This window comes from Myripristis murdjan, chromosome 16 (genome assembly GCF_902150065.1).
Source record: "Myripristis murdjan chromosome 16, fMyrMur1.1, whole genome shotgun sequence".
NCBI classification, from domain to species: Eukaryota; Metazoa; Chordata; class Actinopteri; order Holocentriformes; family Holocentridae; genus Myripristis; species Myripristis murdjan.
This window is the reverse complement of record NC_043995.1, coordinates 10,604,949-10,627,405: the sequence shown is the minus strand read 5'-3', so window position 1 is coordinate 10,627,405 and position 22,457 is coordinate 10,604,949. Positions and strand designations below refer to the sequence as shown.

Sequence of the window (22,457 nt, the reverse complement as noted above, 5' to 3'; positions counted from 1 at the left end):
AGCTGGTGTGCCTCTTTTTTTATGGGACAGTTTGGATGTCTCAATTTCTTTATTGGCCTTCTGATATTGATCTTCTCTGGCTGAGACGATAGTCTCGGATGACACTATTTCACCTGAGATTCTTTTATCTTTAAGAAGCAATTTAGATTTGATGTCACTGTGTGTGTGTGTTGCAGAGAGAATGAAAGAAAGGGTAGAAGGGGTTAGGAAGGCTAATGTATCTACTTAGCTGCAGATCAAAGGCTATATAGCTTCATATAACCCCATGATCCATATTTCACCAGGATAAACATAAAGTGTTTGCTTGTGTCAACACTGAAATGATCCTGGACCAGGGGGAAGAGGAGGAGAAAAAAAAGAGAAATAAGAAGAAAAAAATGAGAAGGAGGTGGAGGAACCCCAGTTCACAAATTTAAAGAAACAGTTCACCTAAAACACAAAACAAAGATGTTTTCCCACTTACTCCTGTAATCTATCTATCCAGATAGTTTCTGCGTGATTTGGCAACCCTTTCAGTGCCACAACCCTCTGCGACCCAAGTACAGTGCGGCTGGATGGATATTGTTTTGTGGATCTCAAATTGTCATAAAAATGTGGAATGTGGAAAACGTCATCAGCAAGAGCTCTCTCCAAAAACAATGACACAAATACCCAATGTAATCTACAGCCCTCGGGGCAGAGATTTTCCTTGGGAACTATTTCTTGCTAACAGACCCCACCAAAATGTTTCTATCCAGCTGTAATTCATACTCACTGGGGGTGAATAGATAACAGTTTGTCAGTAGATGTGGGGAAATATCATTTTTTGTAATTTGGCTGAACTGATCTTTTAAATATATTTTGAATCATTCTATCTGTTTTAAATAACATATTTCAGAGTACCTCCAATCTGGAGTCATATGCTATCCTTCAGCATCACAGTCTCATGTTAAGGCTTTAGGAAGACTTTCTCTGAATCAAAGTTCACATTATTGGACAGTGTCGAGTGCTCAGATAATAAAACGGACATGACCGGACATTTGCCTGGAAATTGCATTAGTTATCGTTTGTGAGGAAAGAAAATAAATCTCTTTCTCAATAGCAATTATTTCTATCTATCCGTTTTTATATGTCTATATCTATATCTATCAGGGATAAATGGAAAAAAAAATCCCCTCCTGTCTTCTCATCTGCCACCTCTGTCCCTTCATTCCTCCGTTCTCCAGTCCCCTCTATCCTGCCTGCTGCTTTACAGCAGCGCCGAGCAGCAAAACAACACCCACCACTTATGAGACATCACACACAGGTCAACAGGTCAGCCTTTCAGCTCCCTGCCTCTCTGATCCGTGTGTCCATCCATCCACTCTATACATCTTTCATCTGTGATGCATTTTTTTCTATCATCCTACAACCAGCTATCCATCCATCTGCCTCTCCATCCATCCATCTATCCGTGCTCTCCCTCCCTCCTCCCTCTGCCTAGCATGTTATAATGGGCCATTATGAGTGGATGGAAGGATTTACTGTATGTCAGCTTGCATTTATGAAGGAGAGAGGAGAACAAAGGAGAGAGAGATTGGAAAAAGAGGGGAGGTGGAGGACTGAAAAGAGAATGGCCAGTAACAAGAAAATGTGCTACATCTGCGTGTGTGCACGCACACGTGTGTATGTCTGTGTCTGTCTGTGTGTGTGTGTGTGTGTGTGTGTGTGTGTGTGTGTGTGTGTGTGTGTACATGTGTGTGTGTGTATGTGGGGTTTACCCACCATAGCGGTTGGCTCTTCTAAACTGTGTAATTGAGATGACAAATAGAGCGCCATTCACTAGTTTTTTTGCAGTAACCCAAGTTTGCGATTTTACTCAGGCCCTGAAATTGAATTTGGCTTTTCGTACACTCCTGGAGTGGTTCCACGCTGGCAGTGAGATTATTCTGCATTCTTGGGTGTTAATCACACTGACACAGTCCCTCTGCAGTTTTAGAAAGAATAACAAAAAAAGCGTATACAGTATATGGAGAATTAGATTGACAATTTCTAGGTTTTATAAGAACAGACAAACTCAAAGTCATGATTTTGAAAAACAGATGGAAAACTCACCTGCAGATAGTATGTGTAATGCCACTGAGTACTGGTAATATGATTTCAGTAGTCAAATATGTAAAATACTTACATTAGTAATATCAACAATTTATAGGCTGGAAAATATTACATTTCAAAATACAATGCGTAGAAGTCCTGCACCAACAAGCCACAGCTGTATAAGACAGTTTGATTGTTAAAACATGTAACTACAAAACTACTAATTGCTGTGTTTTCGAGTCCATTGATCTGCTTCAACACACAAGGCGTTGCCCTTTGGCTGTTCTTGCTGTGAATGAAGCAAATCAAGCAACAGCAATCTGCTTGTTTGAGCTGGAAAAGTGTCACCATATTTTCCCGCACACATCTATTGATTGGCAGGTTATCATCTCCATCATTTACATCCGATATCTAAAGTTTACATATCCTTTCAAACTTTCCAGTCTTTATTGCTTTGAGGCCTGAAATCCAAGAACATTATAGTTACTCATTAATTATCATTAATTTGGATGGAATCACCAGCAATATAAAAACAAGGGCTACTCATTTCCAACTCTTTATTAAACATCAAATGCAATTAGTACAATTTGATTGGTTTTTATTTCATGCCTTAAGGCACTGAAATTTAGAAACTTTGAGGGAAATGTGTAGACTTTGCATATCCGCTGTCTATTTTTTTCTCCCTTCCTTTCACTTTATTCTCTCTCATGTAATAAATAAAGTTTTCATAACACATAATCATAACATATTGATGGAGAGCATTGAAGTTTTCCTGTCCAGTGTCAGGTCAGCTGCTGATGGCCCCAGGACCAAACTCAGCTATAGAAAGGAGGACTGTGGATGGGATGATGGCAGAAGCATCAGAGGGCGGGACAGTTAGATTGACAGATAGACAGATGAAAGGATGAACGAGCAGGCACGCAACCTCAGTTGTTTTCCACGATGCTCCTCGGCCGATGGACAGATAGCTAGCTGGCTGGACGGGCGCCGAGTCCCAGCTGTTTTCCATGAGGGAAGTTTTCTCATTTCCTCACTTGTACCAGGATATTACGGCCGGTCACGCCTCACCGATTGGCTCTTTGTCCTCCTCTGAGGCAGATTGTCATTTTTATCTACCAATCAATAGCCCCGCTTCCTGCTCTGAGCCCACCCTCCCCAGAGACCCATGTAAAGGGGATGAAAACAGGAAGACAATTCCACCCCTCAGCGCCTCCATCTCGCACCCCTCTCACCGCTACATCACAGAATATTAGCCGGTTGGGAAGGACAGACAGACGGACAGACAGATGTATGGATGGACAGATGGTGGGATGGATAGCGGAAAGGAGAAAGTCCAGTCTCCACACACCAAAGCCGCAACAGTGTTACCTGTTAGCTTGTTTACGACTGTGAAAGGGAAATTGCTTGTCCTCCCTGATTTCAGAATAGAATTAGTTTTGGAGTACTGACACTGCACACTGTTGGCTACTCCCTTCTATTTCTACAATTCCTATTTTCCACTTTTTTTTTTTTTTTTTAATTTTCTGTCCTGATCACACCTTTGAGATATACTTCAAATGTCCTCTCAGCAAGAATAGCCCGCTCTTCTTACCCCAGCACCCATATTGAGCTTTCCTATTAGGTTTTAAGCCCTTTATTGATTTGAGAGACGCCTGATGCCCGAGGTGGGCCTATCCTTCCATTTCATACACAGCTAGAAGGCCTATTAATTTCTTTCATCATAACTTAACCACATCGCGTCTGCTCTGATCCTCTGCTGCGCTTCAATATCCTGCCACATCCTGTTCAGCAGGATCACAATAGCATCAGACTGAATGGATGGATGCATTTATTTGGATATCTAGAGGTGGGTGTTGCACAATGGGAAGCCAGTGGCCTATTTGGGTATTGTGTTTGTGGGTGAAAGGGTGCGTGTTACGGAGACCAAGAAAGGGGGAGGAAGTGCTCTCTCTATCTCCCCCCCCCCTCTCTTGCGCTCTCTTTTCTCATTTTCTTCTCCACCAGCAGTGTGAATTTTCCACTCCTCAATTTCTTTCTTCTGCTGATCAGTTGAATCTAGGTTGTTGCACACTAAACGATGCTACCCTAATGTATTCAGTTTAAACATCTAAATGCCTCTGCATTCATGTGGGCAGAAATGTGTGTTTGTGTGTGTGTCTCCTGTGCCTACTGTGGTGTGTTTTTATAGAGACCCTTGTTTCAGTGCTTTAAACAAAGGTCTTCAGATCTAGACAAGAAGGAAAACTGACATTTATTTCTTTTGTTTCACTTTAAAATTGAAAGAGGGTGATGTTTTCTTGTCGTTTTCAGGCCACTCTGTTCGCCTGTTGGGTCAGAAGAAAGATGGAGGCCGCAGGCTGGGAGGAGCCAGACTGGACCTGCCCAAGATCAGAAAGAACCCTCTCATTGAAATCATCTCCATCAACACTGGGTAGGCTAGACACTCTCTCTCTCTCTCTCACACACACACACACACACACACACACACACAGCTCATAAAATATTCAGCTGTACCTATGAATTCAATTTCTTCACCGCTTCCCTGCCGTCATTGTAGATGGCAGTGGTGATGACTGCTGTGTGAGTGTGTGTGTGTGTGTGTGTGTGTGTGTGTGTGTGTGTGTGTGTGTGTATGTGTGTGTGTGTGTGTGTGTGTGTCCTCCCTCTCTCTTTGCACAGCCACTTAAGCAGAACCCCTCTGCGCTTCTGATTGTATCAATTTCACATGGTTTGCTTGGAGAGCATGTGGGTGGGTGTGTGCACACAGGCATGCACATCTATAGGCTACAAGTTTTTTTTTTTTTTTTCTCCTAGATTTGAATGTATTAGCGAGCCAACAGGTGCCAGGCTCTTTGCCTCTCGATTCCTTTGACTCCTTTCTGAAATGGTGGAGAAATGGAGAGAGAGCTAGGTAGGGCAATCAAAAGACAGGAAAAACCATGAGAGAAGACGGTTCTTTCTGGCTTTGCAACTTTTTTTTCTCTTTTTATTCTGGTTATCCATCAGTTACGGCTAAGGCTTAAAAAACAAGTTTAGAAATACAGACAGACATGAACACGTATGCATACACACACACACGCACATGCACGGCTTCATTTTATGGGGTAATTTTATGTTGTTTACAGATGTGTGTGTCTGTGGCAGCCCGGGTGCTCTATTCTCTGTGGGCTAGTTAAAAGGGTTACGACAGACTAATTCCACTGTGCTGGGCCTCCACTGATGATCATCCATCAATCATCTCTCTGTGTCTCTTCAAGGTCCATACATAAATGGCTCGACTCACAATGTGAGGAAGTAAACAGCTTGTAGACACGACACAAGTGTCCTACTGAGACAGTGTTCTCTCCTCAGTGTTGGTCCTTTTACCTTTGAACCTTTGCACTGCTCTCAGAGAAGCAGTTTTTGCTAATGATCACCCCGAATCTGTGCACATTTCATCGTCTGACTGTACAGAATGGCTTTGTTTCTGCATTGAGTACGTTGCTTATTTTCTATAAAGGGCTTTCGGCTATTAATTTAAATTTTAATGGTTTTGTTTTTTTGGTCTTTGGGCTAATGGCAGTAATATTCTTGCTTTTGTGACTTGGTGACCCACCAGTAAGAGGGCTATGACCTGTTCTTTGTCCTGCCCTATTGTATATTGTGGCTATAATACTGGAGTGGTCATTTTTATGGTTATTTTGGGTACAGTGGTGATGCAGTAGGTAGAAGGTGCAGCTGCGTCCTGTCAACATCACCCAAGTTGACATAATCACAGTAAATAACATCCTCTGATGTATTGTTGCTTTTTTACAGCAGTTATCAGTGTGCATTGACTGATACGTTTTCTTTAGAGGCACATAAACAGTACAACGTAAAAACAGAGAATGCCACGCTGTTCACCAGATCTCTGGTTACCACAGCAGTTTAGAGAATAACCAATACAGCCTCACAAGCTGTGCTTCATGGGCATTATTAGCACAACTGCAATATAATTTAAACCAGTCAGGTTGCTTGGTTGACAAAAACCTAATGTTGAAGAAATTATTCCTGTCCCCACTAACTGGGCTGCCACCTAAAAAAAATTGTAAGAGTTATGATGTATTGAATTTGAAAAGTGGAAAGGTTATGGCACAAGTGGAAAACCATTTGTTGAATAAATAATGAGACAGGCATGGCCAACCATTGGCTTAATTTCAGTGCACAGCCATTCTAATGTGGCATTGGCTGTGCTGAGATGTGTGTGTGAAAAAACCTTGATGTTTACACCTGCTGCCTCGACCACGTAGAAGGTGCTCAGCCATTAATTAGTGCAATCTTGCACTTGCTTTTTCTGACACTCAGTTTGTTTCCGCTCCCCATTTTGAGCAGTGTGTGTGTATCATTTGCTTCAAAGCAACTTTCAGTTTTGTAGAATTTCTTCTCGGGTAGGAAATCAGATCAGTTCTGAGACTGAATCAGATAAGCCAATTAGAGACAAAGCCCCCACATTTAATTTTTGTGTACCTGAAGTTAAATATCATCATTTTACGATATCCCCCAAAAATGAGAGAAGCTGCATGATTGAGAATGACAGGATTATCTCTGTTTTTATTGAGGAACAGAGCTGGATTATTTTTTGTCATTATAATTTTAGCTTGAATCAATCATGACATGCAGAATTAGAATTAAGTGCAAATTTGTTTTTGGGGGGATTTTCTAGTTCAGATATCTGAGCCAGGCGACTGGTATGCCACACACACACACACACACACACACACACACACACACACACACACACACAAACAGAAGCATTTACTTCCTCACGCACAAATCCAGGGTACATATTTAGTACTCTTAGCATGCTTGAGATTGACCATGGTTGCATTACTAGAAAACAGTAGATTAAGGCAGTCTGAATGTCTTTTGCTGTGGAGGAACGTTTGTTTACCACAGCTAACTCTCTCTGGTTAGCTAGCTTGGTAGTGAGTTAGCACGATATAAGCACAACTCGATTTTCCATGTCTTGTCTCATGTCCTGATTGGTGTAGGCTAAACAGCCAATCAGAAAGCTGTCTCTCAGTCATGGCTTCCATTGCTTATTCAGTATGGTGAATCATCTAGCAAGCTGCTGCCGACTGCACACACTACTGGCACAAACTACAGGCAAATGTCACACACATGCGAAATTGTGTAGCATAAATTTTACTACATTTGTACTTTGATCCAGTTTGACCCACATTATTGCAGTGGTATAACAGATGGCATTTGAGGATTCGCTGTGAACTCGGACCTACAGACACCCGAGACTGTTTTGTTCCACTGTGTGAAAGACCACTCCCTTATTTATCACAGTAATCTCCGCCGTTGCGTCTGACTCAAGGTCACAAGGCTCATTATGGGATTCAATTTTGCAAGCTCTGGCGGGATTTCTGTCCTCCCAATAACTTGATCGCATTTTTCAGCGCACTGTTTGCGATGAATGATTTCTGATGCTGGACGTAAAAACATCTGTGTGGAAGTCCCAAGTCTGCTATCTGACACGCAGTCAAGCCCGGTCACGGCTAATGCTTTACATCTGTTATTGTTTTGGCTTTTTCCTGGCATCACTTCCCTTTTCTTCCACGGCTTCGGTGTTTGCTTAACACGATTGGGATTTGGGCTGTAGTCCTTGGAAAACACTAGTAACCGAGAGGGCAAATTGCTTGTCCAGCACTAGCTAAGGTGGATGCACATGTCTGATTTTGGTAGACAGCGATCACTTTGAATTTGGACAGTGAAACACATGTGCATCATTACAGAAAAAAGGATATGCATTGGTAAATCTGGTGACATACTGTGGACTGACTGTGTTTGGAGGAGTTTTCAGACGGGATCTATCTGATGATCATGTGTCAGCACTAGCTGCCTGATAACGGACACATTTCTGACTCATGGAAACTCATCAAAGTGTTCAGTCACAGTAGAAGAGAACAAATTGAGCACAATTTCAAATCCTTTGACGCCGAACAGCTTTTTAATGTTCCAACCCAATCTGGCTCTTTGTCAGGTCAAAGCTCTCAGCCTCATATATAAAATTATATGCGCTATAGATTGAACTGGCAAAGGTTCACGTCAGAGTGAAACGTTTTCAGTTAACATGCGATGAATGAGTCCCAAATGTGCAGACCAATAAATCTGCAGACCTTACAGTAGTTGTTCCCAGCCGTAATCCAAAGGAACCACCGAGTGTTTTCCCAAACAGAGTTGACTGTGTCTTTGTACAGATGTTTCTGCTCTTTAGAGCTTAATAGTCTTTATTCCTGGCTAAAGCTGCTTAGACTACGACTCACCAAATCCTACTGGAGGGACAGAGACAGCTAAGTGTGTGTGTGCGTATGTGAGTGTGTGTGTGTGCGCGTGTATCTGACCTGACGTTCTGACCACATGAGCTTCTAAACTTTCCTTGACCTTTTCCTGTGATCCTTTCTGTCTGTCTGACTGTCTGTCTGTCTGTCTGATCACCACCTGTGTTGATTTTTGTCGTTGTTTTCATCTGCATGTTTCTCTGTCTGTTTTTGTGCCTTCCAGCCTGTGTGTACAATGCAGTGCAGTGTGTGTGTGTGTGTGTGTGTGTGTGTGCTGTCTGTCTGTCTGTGTTGTTGGTGTGTGTGTGTGTGTGTGTGTGTGTGTGTGTGTGTGTGTGTGTGTGTGTGTGTGTGTGTGTGTGTGCGGTGCCTACATATGTCAATCCCTTGCCAGGCCTCGTCCAGCAGGGGGTCTGTATCCGATCCAGATGAACTAGTTGTTGTTTTCCACAGGGCTCAGGCCGGCTTTTCAACTAAATCCCCTCATTTTTGCCGTTTTAACTGGAACTCTTTTCAGGAGCTCTGGAACCTGTGAGCCTGACGAGAGGGTCCCTCAGTTGTTGACATTTCTCCCAGAATAAAAATCCAGGTTTAACTTGTGTGCAGTTTTTGTTTTTGTACTTTTTTCTGTTGCATATTTGGCCTGGCCCCAAAAATGCAAGTAATTAAGTTGAAAACGGTCACATCTGTTGGCGTCATTGATTTAATATGATGATGTGAGGAAGGAAGTGTGTGTGTGTGTGTGTGTGTGTGTGTGTGTGTGTGTGTGTGTGTGTGTGTGTGTGTGTGTGTGTGTGTGTGTGTGTGTGTGTGTGGGGCGCGATTGAAGAATCTGTTTTACATATTCCTCTGAGGTAGTAGTGACATCATCAGTGACATTTGTCAGCCAATGAAACAGAGGGGTCTTTGTCACACAGTATCAGTTGTGATTATCCTCACTCCACACTGCTTGCTCTGTCCTCAAAACTGCGTCACGAGAGAGGTTTTTAAGCTATTAATCTGTCCATGGTGTGTGTGTGTGTGTGTGTGTGTGTGTGTGTGTTTGTGCGCCTGTGGTGTATATAGTGGACACTTTGATGTCTTTTCGCCAATTTGTCTGTTCTGTTCTGTATGTACATGTCAGTTGCATTCACTGCCCCTCTCTGTCTCTCTGTCTCTCTGTCTCTCTGTCTCTCTGTCTCTCTCTCTCTCTCTCTCTCTCTCTCTCTCTCTCTCTCTCTCTGGCAGCCTGTGTGTATTTTCCAGCCAAATGTCACATTGACATTATGTTGCAGGGTTGTTATCTAACTTAAAGGCCTAAAAGTCTTAACGACAGTTATTAGGCAAGTTATTTTGCCATGATATACTGTACACACAGGTCTTTTTTATTGAGAATGACGGATGGACTCTTTTAAATAAGAATTACTTAAAGCTGCAATAATTAAAATCATTGGACGAGTAATAGCAATCCCATGTAGACTAAGAAAAAGTTGAAATGAATGGATAATTTTACAGTTGAAGTTGTGGCAGACCTGGCCCGCTACAAAATTATGTCCACATCCAATGTCTGAATCTGAATTTCAGTCTGAACCAAATTTGTCAAGTAGAGTGTAAATTCACATAACATTATTATTGCCTGGTGTCACTAGTGTCTATTTGTGATCAGATTTTTGACGACATACATACTTTGTATTCCATCCCAATAACCCAGCAAAAGTTTAAACAGCAGAACAGGGTTAACAGTATATGACATGTCCTTTTATCTTTGTATTTGTTTCAATATACATAGCTTTATATCGTTTTGTCAGAATTTTTTTTCTCTTAAAATTGACTGTACTTAAATTTCAGAACATTCACTGGATATAGTGATTTAGAAATATCTGTTTTTGGTTGTGTTTAGTAGGTTATTATTATTATTTTTTAAGTTGGTCTCAAGATCGGTCCCACATAGCATTAAAAAATATATATAAATAATCTTAATCGCAAATTTGTCTCTGTAACTTGCCATGCCATTTCCAAACTTCCCTGTTGGTCCCTCTCTGCAGGCATAGCGTCTGACCTTAAAGACACTTTCTGCAACATTTTTGTTTTTTACATCCCCCACATCATTTCCCCTCTGAAGCCTCTGACAGGTCAGTCTTACAACATGGTGAGTGTGTGGTTTTCACCGCTGGGGCCACCAGATGCCCCAAAGTGCTGGTTAATATGGAACAAAAATAAACCCTCAAACTTTCCCCCTCTTTGACTACCATAAACAGTCGAAATCCCAACGCTCATAGTGGCAAATAAAACCCACTTGACATTACCTCTGCTCAAACTAATTTCGCTCTGGGTAATCAAAATCTGACAGCGCCTTTTACTTAGTCTGCTGAACCTACCATCCCCTTTGCTTTATTAGTTCAAATCCCAACAACAGTCTGGTGCAGCATGACACCTGGGACTACCTATGAAAATTCAATTTCACTTTCAAATTGATTCACAATATTAGTTTCATTAGGTTGCATATTAATTTCATTTACACCTATTAAATCCAAATTAGATTGGCTTTTTTCCCACCAAGTTAATTTTTATCCCCATTAGAAAATAAAGTAATTCAACACAGCCTGGCTGGAGTCCTCAAATACCCTCTGGCTAGTTTTTGAAGGGACATTGCTTGGGTTGTCCCTTGCCATTAACACAGCCATTTTGAATTTCTGTCTGTTAAGGCCCAGTGAAGAAGTGTTGTATTTTACTACTGCTTTTGTCAGCATCACCCACTACTCTATTCATTTCCTTTGGACACAAACTTTAAGGAAGCAAACTTTAAGAAGCTAAGAGATAAATTATTGCTAGTCTCTTTCATTGTAGTCAGTTGCTAATGACATTTGCCCTCTGGATTTATTAAATATTGGATATAACAGCAGGAGTCTGTTGTCATCCACCTCCACCCTGGACCGTCTGTTCTAAACTTTTTATCAAATTGAACAAATTCAGTGAAAAGAAATAAAATATAAATAGATTTTAGTTCAATATTATTTTTTCCATACGGTGTGAATGTTCAGCCTTGACAAATAGTACTACAGCATGTTTGAAATCAACTAATTTATATTTTTGAAATATTTTTGAGTAAAATATCTCCTGCTTTGGAATTTGAACTCTGAATAAATGTATTTTCCAAAAGCAGGGCTTTGCACAGAGACCTTGATTATCAGGAGAATGCTCGGGGCTTTTTGAGATGATTTTTAAGACGGACAAGTGCTTTTTAAGGTGAATGGACACAATGTGTGCTAAAATCCAATAGGGACAATCAAGGTTTTCGTGTCAAGTTTCAAGTTTGGGGAGTTTCTTCTTCAAACAAGTTTCCATTAAAACTGAATAAAATTCCAGGCATAGTTTGGATCTGAAGCACAATAACTTAAACTAAATGAGACAAGTGGTTTACATATTGAATGGTGAGAAGCAGGAGAAGGGCAGCACCACAGGGCACACCTGCTGATGAATGTACTGCACTTATACAAATATGCCAAAATATTACCAATAATGAGTGTATATGTGCAACGACCGGTAGATTTACCAGAATTAAATTATAACAATTGTTTTTTTGACAGTGTCCCCAGAAGTACCATGTCCACAGTGAGCAAAAGCAGAATAAAATATTAAGATTAGTAATAGCAAAATGGTTGTTTTATTTCTGTCAGTCAGAATCTCCATGTGGCATTATGAACACCACAAGCAATGCCACTCCAGTGTGGAGAGACAGCTTCAGTAATCAACAGACAGCATTTACTCTCATCAGCGTAGAGGAGACTTTTTTTTGAAGTCTTGAATACAATTTGAAATATTATTAAATACAACTTTTTGAGTCTAAAATCAATTTTTTAGCCATCTTAAAAATGTTGCGGGTTCTTGATAGGGTATTTTTCTGGTGAGAAGTCAGCCTCCTCACTCAGACCCAGGAGAGTTTGTTTTTGTTTCCACAACTATTTAATTTGTGAAATTGTTTTCATCCTTAATTTTAACGCATTAAAAATGCATCTGAAGGCCGTAAATTTTAGTTAATGAAACTTGCAGACACTCTGATAAAGTGCTAACCTCCACCGAATACAGATTTTAGGGTTATTAAATCTCTAATTATCCCTAATCAATCAGCCAAACAAAAATTACATAATAAATGCTGTTTACTTTGAGAGCCCCCTACACACATACACACACACACACACACACACACACACACACACACACACACACACACACACACACACACACACACACACACACACACACACACACACTACTCCAGCTGCTGCTGTTCAGCTTGTGCTCTGTAACTGGTGGCAAAAGATCTGAACACCAGAATTTATTTTGGGATTGTTTATTACGCTAGTCCTTCTGTAGCTTCCTCACACAGACAGAAAAGAAAAGCCTGAGGGCAGAGTTCATTTTTCACACAACAGCGGACTGGAAAAAGACTATACTGTGCCTTTTTAATGCTCCGTCTTGTGCCGATATGTCCCAGATAACAGTTTTAACACACTCACTGCTATTAGGAAAGCTGGCGTGTGTGTGTGTGTGTGTGTGTGTGTGTGTGTGTGTGTGTGTGTGTGTGTATAAGTTGAGCCTCGGGCTAGAAGAAATGGTAAAGCACTCTCTTTACGCTGTGTGTATAATTATATGTGCAGTTGTTGTCAGTGACAGTAAAAGCGCTTTTGTGTGCAAGTTGAATCGTGATGCTTCAGCGTCATAAACAAGGCATTTACAGCCACTTGGTCGGAGAATGGGTCATTAAGTCTGTGTGTGTGTGTTTGCTTGTTCATCTGAGTGTATTGGTGTGCACTGTTGTCATTAGTCCTTGGGCCTTTGAAGAAGAAGAAGCCCCCTACTCCTTTTTTTTTTTTTTTTTTTTTGTTTTGTTTTGTTTTGTAGTTACTCGCAGCTCATTTCATCTCATTATCTGCCTTCTCCACATCTCTGTATTGAGGCACGTTTTTGGCACTTGTGGTATTTGTTAGTGTCATTGTGACGGGCCAAAGCCAGGTGTTAATGATCCTCCGGTCAAACCGCAACTAACTTCATCATGTACAATCCTGGCAGAGAGCAGACAGGCTGCTAGCGAGACAGAATGACTCGGACTCGGGCTTCTTGAACTTGTTCGTCCCCGGATTGAAGGCATTTTGCACTACAAGTGAAACATCACTGACAAGCTGAAGTGTGATTGCAGAGCTGGCAGCCCAGATGTCCCACCTCACATTTTGACACAGAATAGATTGTTTATACAACAGTCCACACCAACATCGAAAACTCAAACTCATTGTCGCACCAGAAACAAAGTTGAGACAGCATCCATAGTCATCCACAGCTTCTACCAGCAGTCATATCAGGAAATCAGGATATCTTTATGATATTCTCTCTCCACTGTGACTATCTGGTAAAACAGAAATGCCCAAATAATAATCTTTAAGGAAAAAAAAAGGATTTAGGGTTAATTAAATTGAGCAAGGTTTAGACTCAGCTGGCAAAAATTGTGGAATAAATGCTTTATTTTAATTTATCAGTGAGAACCATGGAGCCTCAGCCATCAAATTTTGTGTTTATTCTGTGGTTTTGGCCAGCTGAATCTAAACGGTCTTCATCACCGGGCTGTTCCTCCATCAACTCTCAGCAATTTTACATACTGCACCTTTAACTCTTCTTTTATGAGAATGTTGTTTGTGTGTATGTGAATGTTTTCGGTCATTCCGGTCATGGTTTTCCGAGGAATGTTGAATTAAGGGCAGCTGGAGTTTTTGGAAGACATTTCACTTCTCATCCAAGAAGTTTCTTCAGTTCTGACAGAGGGTGGGGAGTCCCGGCTGTTTAACCTGTGTGGGGACGTTATTCAGGTCATTGATGCCACTGATGTGTTAGTGCTCCTTTCTGTCGTGACGGCTGTTGTTAGTGTCACCTGACCACAGGAATGAACGATGGTCGCTTGGGTCACAAGAGGCTACGAATGGTTCAATTTCCTGGAAAGGGATGACAGGACAGTGTTGTAGATTGGAGAGAAATTGTGTCTGAGACCCCCTCTGTTGAGAAATGGCTTGTTTGTTTGGTTCCCCTGTCCTCCTGATGCTCACAGTCATGTATTTATCTCCTTAACGGAAACCTAATCTCATCTGGTTTAGGGGCTTGTTGGGTTTTACGTTACGCTGTAGCCATTATGAATATGAATCCTTAAGAATGAATGGTTTGCAAAGCAAGCCAACAGTGGGTGTTTGTGTGTTACTCTGTTTACTTACACTAAATACAATTTGTTCTCTAATTATCTCTCTCTACGCCCTATATTATCTGTACAGTTGGCAACAAACAGAAAATAACTGAAACAGGCTATGGGCTCATTTCCCATAAACCATTCTCTCTGCCTAAGCCTCCATTAGTATAATCACTAATAATGACTGTAGCGTAACACAGCTTTCTCAGAGTGACTGCAGTGTGTAGATAGTGCTGTTGCTGTGTGAGCTTATGCTTGTGTGTGTGTGTGTGTGTGTGTGTGTGTGTGTGTGTGTCTGCATATACCAGGCCACCAGTGCGTCGGCTGTCTGTTTCCTCAGTGATTTGCGTCTGGCTGCCACAGCTCCTCCACAAGCGCCCCACACTGCCGCACTGGAACAATAGGTCTGAGCGGCCTCGCTGCTGACCTTTACACACGAGCGTGTGAGAACATCATTACTGAAATGTAACGACCCTGTTGGTTCACAGCTCCAGCTAGCAAAGACACAAGTCTGATTTGGATGTCGAGATGCACAGAGTAACAATACGGCACGTCAGGCCTACTTGCTAGCTCTCATAATTCACCCATTTTTAAATATTTGATGTTAAATTCGATGTTAACCTGCCGTTTAACCTTGTTTGAGGAGATTTAGGTGGTTATTTTTAAATATAGCTGATTGGTGGGACATGAAAACATTGACAGGAATTATAATAGTTACCATAGGGGCCATCCAGTCAGTATCCAGCTCAGCACAAACAACAAGAGGAGAACAGCATCACTGCTGTCCTACTGCCCTACACTGAAAGAGGCTGGTTCCCACACTAAAAAAAAAGGGAGGGTGAATCAGTAGTTTGTTATCACCCCTGCACCTGACTGTAACACGTGTTACTGGTGGGTGTCCCTGTGTTACGTGGCAAGGCCAAGAAGAATGTGCAGACACTTAAAAGTTAAAAAGGATTCAGACGTTCCATAGACGCTTTAACTAAAAATACCATAGAAAATGAAAGAACTGTGAGCTGCTTCCTCTTTGGCCTGCAGCAGCGGGGCAACCGGGTCACCCAGGGTGTGGGGAGGGAGAGTATGGAACAGTTACAGGCAGAACTGTATGTTTTTATGAGTGTGTTTTTCCCACTTTTGTTGTGAGGTCTGTGAAACTGTGTCTGCAGGATCAGGAAGGCAACACAGACTAATGTAGAGTGCTGTGACAGAAAAAAAAAGGGGGAAAAATGTTGCTGACAGATAGTGTGTCATCAAAATTGAAGACAACCTCTGTACATCATGTTGGATTGATTAAGTACATCTGGAAGTGTGTGTATTAAAAAGTTTCTTTCTTTCTTTCTTTCTTTCTTTCTTTCTTTCTTAAGCTAACCTCAGCAAATTGTCCTAATTCTTCAAAAAACATTGGATATCTCCTCCTGACTCTAAATATTCTGACATTATTGTCTAGTTTGCTTTACCTTGCTCTTATTTCTTAATCACCGGCAGGGGTCTTTATCAGTGCAGGTCTGCTTTGAAGCAGGATTTACTCCAAACGGTATTATTTTCTCCTGTGAGAGAGTAATGAACTGGTCAGATGTGTTGTGCTGTCAGAGCGTTGAAGGGAGATGATCTACAGACGAGATGTTTGTTCTCTTGACAGCTTCCTCAGGGCCTCGAGGACAGAGGAATGTTGTGTGTCTCTCTTTGCCCAGAAGGGGGGAAATTCACAGAAACCGTGTGTGTTTGTGTTTTTGTGTGCATACATCAGATGGTGTGAGGGTCATGGTATTCTTGAGTTCTTAAAATCCTTTTCATCAAAATGAAATTTCTAAAACAAGCTCAGGGATTCTGTCTTTCATACATAACCAAGACAAGTTTTTTTTTTTTCTTTTTTCATTGACACTGATAGATTGGATTTTATTTCAGTTTACAAGGTCCCAATTCCATTCAAAACCCATATTTATTCAGTTAGGCCTTTTTCAGTTACAATACCAAATCGGCAGCGAACACAGCTTTGCTTTTATCCAGCTCTTCCTCACTGTGTTTTTTTTTAGTTCCAAAATGCATCAAGATATCTGGATCGTGCTGGCTTTGGGTTGCCGTTGTTCTTTCATTCACTCAAAACAAGTAATTTGGTCAAATGATTTGCTGCAGGCTGGTAGCCTTGCAAAAATCTTCACACATCTACTGAAAAAAGCTTAAAGACAAATCTTGGTATTTTGAGAGAATATTGGATTGTTTAAATGAGGCTTGTGATTAATTGGTAAATCAGAATTTTTAGCCAGCCCTTTTTGTTAACTTCCTACTTTTCTTTACAACTGAAGAATCAAATTTGTGCTTCATGTCTTCTTCTATAATATCTGACTTTGTACGTGTCTTGACCACATCTCAGCCTTTTTCCTACATTTCCAAACTGTCACATCCAATTCACTTTTATTTGATTTAAGGTTATAAATTGTGTTTGATATTCAGCGTCCTCATACAGAAATCCCTGTCAAGTGTGTGAGCTTGGCACATGGAAATCCTCTGCACCTTATCTTGGTGCTCCACTTTCTCCGTCCCAATCAGCACCACTCAGAGCCTCCGCTGCTGTTGGGATCTTTTCTTAGCCCGTTCAGGGAGATCACTCGTTTTCAGCACATTGTCTCACTGATGCCAGAGGCCTTGACATGGTGGGGTGGAAAAAAAAAAAAAAAGACGCTGCACATTGGTGACACACTTCATAATAAAGACTGTGACTAAAGAATAGTAGAGTCGCTGTAAGAACAGAGGAGACGCTCTCGCTTGATAAAAGCTTGTGCTTGAAAGAGAAGGGGGGTGGAATAGAGAGACAGAGAAAGAGGGAGAGATGGGAAGTCATTAGCTGAGCTAAAAGCAAATTGAATCAAGCCCGTGTGCTCTTTTGTAATTTGAATTTCCCTGGCAATTACGGCGTGGAAGTGAATCGGGCCTGAAAGAACGCAGGGCCAGATTTAGTAAGAGATGCGGAGGAAAGATTGGCACATTAGGATTCTCTGTCTTTCTCTTTCTCTCTCTCTCTCTCTCTCTCTCTCTCTCTCTCTCTCATACACACACACACACACACACACACACACACACATCTAACAACCAGAGCAGGTATGCCCCTCTCAGACTGGATCACCCGTTTCCAGGGTTCACGTAATATTCCGGGGAAATAATTTGTCCACATCTCCCTTTGATCTCAAAAATAAACACATATACATACCCTGAGCTGTTACACTTTTCTTGCTTGTGTTTTCATTTTGTTGCTCACTCGTTAATGCTCTCATCTTTTCCGTTCTGTTCTTTTCCTCCCGATGGAGCAGAAGTGCAAACGTGCCATGTGAAGCAGCAACAAAAGAGGGGGAAAATGTGCTGATGTGCTTCAGAATAGTAAAGCTGAAGCGGAGCCTGTTTTCATCAGGTTTACTGATCATGTACATACAGTGTGTGTGTGTGTGTGTGTGTGTGTGTGTGTGAGAGAGAGAGAGAGAGAGAGAAAGAGTGTGTGTGTGTGTGTGTGTATGTGTTTGTGTGAGATAGTGATGGTGGTGGTGCTCGGGGTGGGGGGTGTGGGGTTGCATGAAGGCACCGGTGCACAAAATATACCCGATTTCTTTTTACTTTGTAGTTATACAGAGACACACACACAAACACACATGCCGACACAGGAATTCCCATTTTCTTTTTCTATTTTACTTTGGCGCACACTCACTCATATGCAGACACACACACACACACACACACACACACACACACACACACGCCCTTGCTTCTTCCAGCTGTGTACCACAGCGGCCTTCCTGTTGTTTATCAAACCAATGTATGGGGTAGTTTTCAGCTCCACTGGTCTGAACACATTATTCTATTTCCCTCTTTCCTTTGCTTAACACGCACACACACACACACACACACACACACATGGATGCAGACACACGCAAATACACTTCCCCTCCACGCTCCACTCCCGAAACACACATGCAACCACAGACAACTCCACACAGACACACACACACACACACACACAGACAGACTCTCACACACACAGACATACACACACCCCTCCATCCACTCTACTCTGTGCTAACACACCAGGAGAGAGAGACAAACACTGTGCTCCCCACAGTAAATCCAGAAGATTGATGTGTCTCCTTGGACAAAATGAGATTGTGTGTCATTACAAGGCATTACACTACGGAACCCCTGAGCAATCGAATTAGCCCCAGTGTGTCACAGACAACCATCGTTTACACACACACACGCGCACACACACACACACACACACACACCACACACACACACACACACACACACACACACACACACTCACAGTGTATTTGAACAAATCTGTTTCTCACTCCAAGAGGTAAATGGTGTTTAAGTTGTCGAGAGGGAAACGTCAGCGCCAAGATTATACCACCTTTTTGTGAGTCTAATGTTCTGTATATATGTGTGTGTGTGTGTGTGTGTGTGTTGTGTGTAAGCAAGTGTGTTCCCGTGTACATGTACATGTGCATTTTTTTTCTGCTTCACTCTTATCGCGTGCATTGTGTGAAAGTTCTCCAAGCAAATACACGACCAGGTTGTTTAGGCTTCACTGCAGCTCAAATAAACACTAGAGATTGGTTGGCATTTGCAAGACTAAGAGGCAGATAGCAGTGGAGCGGCTGAACCTGTCAGTCAGTCTGTCAGTCAACAAGAGCAGTCAGCAAGCAGGTCAGGTCATCAGTCAGTCAGTACAGTGACACCACGATAAGGTAGCTCGCCCTGGAAAAGTCATAACCTCCCTGAAAACTAAACGTGCTGCTGGTGCACAAAATCCCCTTAATTTCTTTAAAAAAAGAGAAAATATTTAAAATCATCCTCATTTGACCTATGAGGATGATCAGTGGTGAAGAATGTGTGGTTTACTGTACAGAAGTAAAAGAATTACAAACTGCTACATAATGGATATTTTCAAAAACTGACAAAAAAGTAAGATTGAATAAAATGAATTTAGCTGTGAAAAAAGCGATTTTCTTTTAGGGTTTCAGTGCAAAACCATCTTTGTAAACTCTTCTCAGGACTATATTTTTTCTCCCTGTTATTTTATTTATTTATTTCTTTTAAGGGAGTTGTTATCTGATGTGAGGGTCTAAGGATGGAGGATCTTGTATTGCTACAAAGTCCATTGAGGCAAATTTGTAAAATGTGATATTGGGCTATACAAGTAAAATTGACTTGGCTTCTCTAATTATATGCTGGCTTTGCCATATTGTAGTTGTTAAATTGCTCTAAAATTCAATTCATCATAGCTTTAAAGCTCTTAAAGTCTTAAATGTGTTTTTTTGAAGCTGGCAGATACCCTGGATTAGTAGAAAGCTTCTTTCAGTCAATCAGCTGCTTCACCAGTGAGTCAGTAAAACAGTCAGTGAGACAGGCTGGTAGTCGGTCAGTACAGCAGCCGGCCAGGGAGTTACTCAGTCACTAAAACAGCATGCAAGTCACACAGTCAGGCAAATAGTTGGCCAATGAGTCAGTGAAGCTATCAGTGAGGCAGGACGAGGAACAGCCAACCTGTGATTTAGTCAGCCAGGTAGTAGTCAGTAAGGCAGGCAGTCAACTAGTCAGTGCATCAATCAGCTAAGCAGTGGACAAGCCCGCCTGCCAATCAAACTGACTGCAGGTCACAGTCACTAAATCAGTGTGTGTGTTGGTTTAAATAATAAATAAACACAAATGGAGAAATGTTTCACACAGAGCCATTCTGTGCAGTAACAATGGGCCGCCTGGTCCTGCTAAAACACTGTCTAGAGGTCTATCTGCAGACAAAACAAGAAGCTGGGAATGCACACTCACACTCACTGGACATGTGGCTGTGGTCTCACACACTCACAAACACGTGCACACACACGCACACACACTGTCTTTATACAGACAAAACAAGAAGCTGGGCCACTCTAGGAGTTTGAGAAATCAGCGGACAGCACGAGACACACACACACAGAGCTGTTCGAACGGGCAGCATGCGTAGCACAAGACTAAATAACAGAGAGTTCGTGAGGTCAGACACAAAGGCTGGATTCAGCACTGAGAGGAATGGGCCCCAGCCTGCAGGAGGACACACACTCGTAACACCCCTGGAAGAAACACAGATGAAAGCACACACTAAAATGCATGTAAGCAAGCATGCACACAGAGACAAAAATGTAAAAAAAAAGTATGTGTGACAGAAACTGATGCACGTACATCCGAGAGAATATTTTCTGTGTGTATTGGTCCTGCGGTGTGTGTATCTTTTGTTCCTGTTACTGTATTACCAAAGCTATCTATCAGATAGCAGGACAGAAAACATGCCCCTGCCTACAATCATTCTGCTGTTTCTATGTTTCTCATTGTAAACTTTTGACTGTGAAGATCTTCACGTACTGGAGTTAATCTTTTGGACTCCTCATTGTTTAGTGGGTGGTGTTTACATTTACACAATACTTGCTAAATAAGTAGTAGCAGTAGTAGAAGACCTTTATTTGTCCCCAAGGGGAAATTGGTTCTGCTATGGTAGCATAAATACAGCATTGGGCGAGACTCACAAAATAAAAAACAAAACATACATAGCCACACATAAATTAAAAAAACACATAAATGCAGGAATAAAAGGTGAACGATGAAATGCAAAAGTTAAAATTATTGAAAAAAGAAGCGAGAACAAGCTTGGTTGGAGATGTGCTGATTGCTACCGGGTTCTTTACAGGGCTGAGCCAGTGAAATGGCAGAGGGTATGGAAACAGAATTTGTATCTTCTGGTTTTAGAGAACGGGACGATATAAAGAGTTTGTCACAGATTGCGATTTAAAAAAAACAAAAAAACAAAAAACATGAAAAGTTGGTTTCGGTGAATTTCCATTATAGGGATAATCATAAATTGGGACAATTGTGAATATCGTCACAAGTGAAAAAACTGTCTTGCTCTCTAACTAGCTCACTGAAAAGTTTGCTGTCCTAGCTTGCTAACGTGGAGTCCTGTATTGCTGTAGTGTTGATGAGACTCTTAATCTGTCCTTGTTTGCTTCTCGCTAAAAGGATGTTCACTAAATAAAGATGTGTCCTATATCGTGAATCACAATTACTTTGGCGAGGATGATCGTGGTGTGAAATTTTCACGTCATCCCGTGCCTAATTAGTTTTGACTGAGTCGGGAGAGGGCAGTGACTTAATTCTCAGTGCAAGGGGTGGGTGCTGTCCAGATATAATGGATTCTGCTTTCTTTAACAACTGTTTTATAATCAAATTCAGACAGACTTTCCTGCTGAGTACCGATGATTTTATGACTGACTTTCATCACCTTGTTAATGAGTTTTCTGTTTGCGGTTGAGAGATACATACCAGCAGATAAAAGAAAAAGTCCAAACTGACTCAGTAAAAGATTTATAAAGCAGAGTGAAGAGTTTAGTTTGGAGAGATTTCCCCAGATTAAAGGAACATTTCTTCTTTTTCAGTAAGGATTTAAGATGTTTGCACAGTCTTGCAAACGCCAGTGTAGCCTCCTCCATCCAGAGTTTCACCTCTCTGGTGAGATCTTTCACCCTCTGTTGGAAATTTGCAAGGGAGGGACTAAATTCTCGTATTGGACATACTTACTCGCCCTTCCTGCCTCTGATTGGCTAATCTTTGTTGCGTTTGCTGGTTAGGTTGGTTAAGGTTAGGGCTGGGTTAGGGTTAGGGTTAACCAAGCAGTGATACAGTAAGGGTGGGTCTTTCCAGGTGGTATGCTGGGTACGCATGTCCAGTATGTCAATTAAGTCTCTCCCACATGTGCAATATTCTGGAATAAGATTACAAGAGTAATTTGATCATTGAGCTAGTAGATGCAGGAAAGGGAGAGAAATCCAGAGTGACGCCATCTCTTCCACGCTGGCGTAAAATGTTTTGTTGAC

The 22,457-nt window shown here is 41.6% G+C and overlaps 1 protein-coding gene across 1 annotated transcript in view; it reads left to right on the top strand.

Moving 5' to 3' along the window:
• Nucleotides 1–22,457, top strand: part of cdkal1 (CDK5 regulatory subunit associated protein 1-like 1) — a 318,909-nt gene that overhangs the window by 102,903 nt on the left and 193,549 nt on the right. Inside the window, exon 7 of the mRNA XM_030072443.1 lies at nt 4,366–4,486. Coding sequence (XP_029928303.1) covers nt 4,366–4,486 — 121 coding nt within the window. The remainder of the gene's footprint in view (nt 1–4,365; nt 4,487–22,457) is intronic.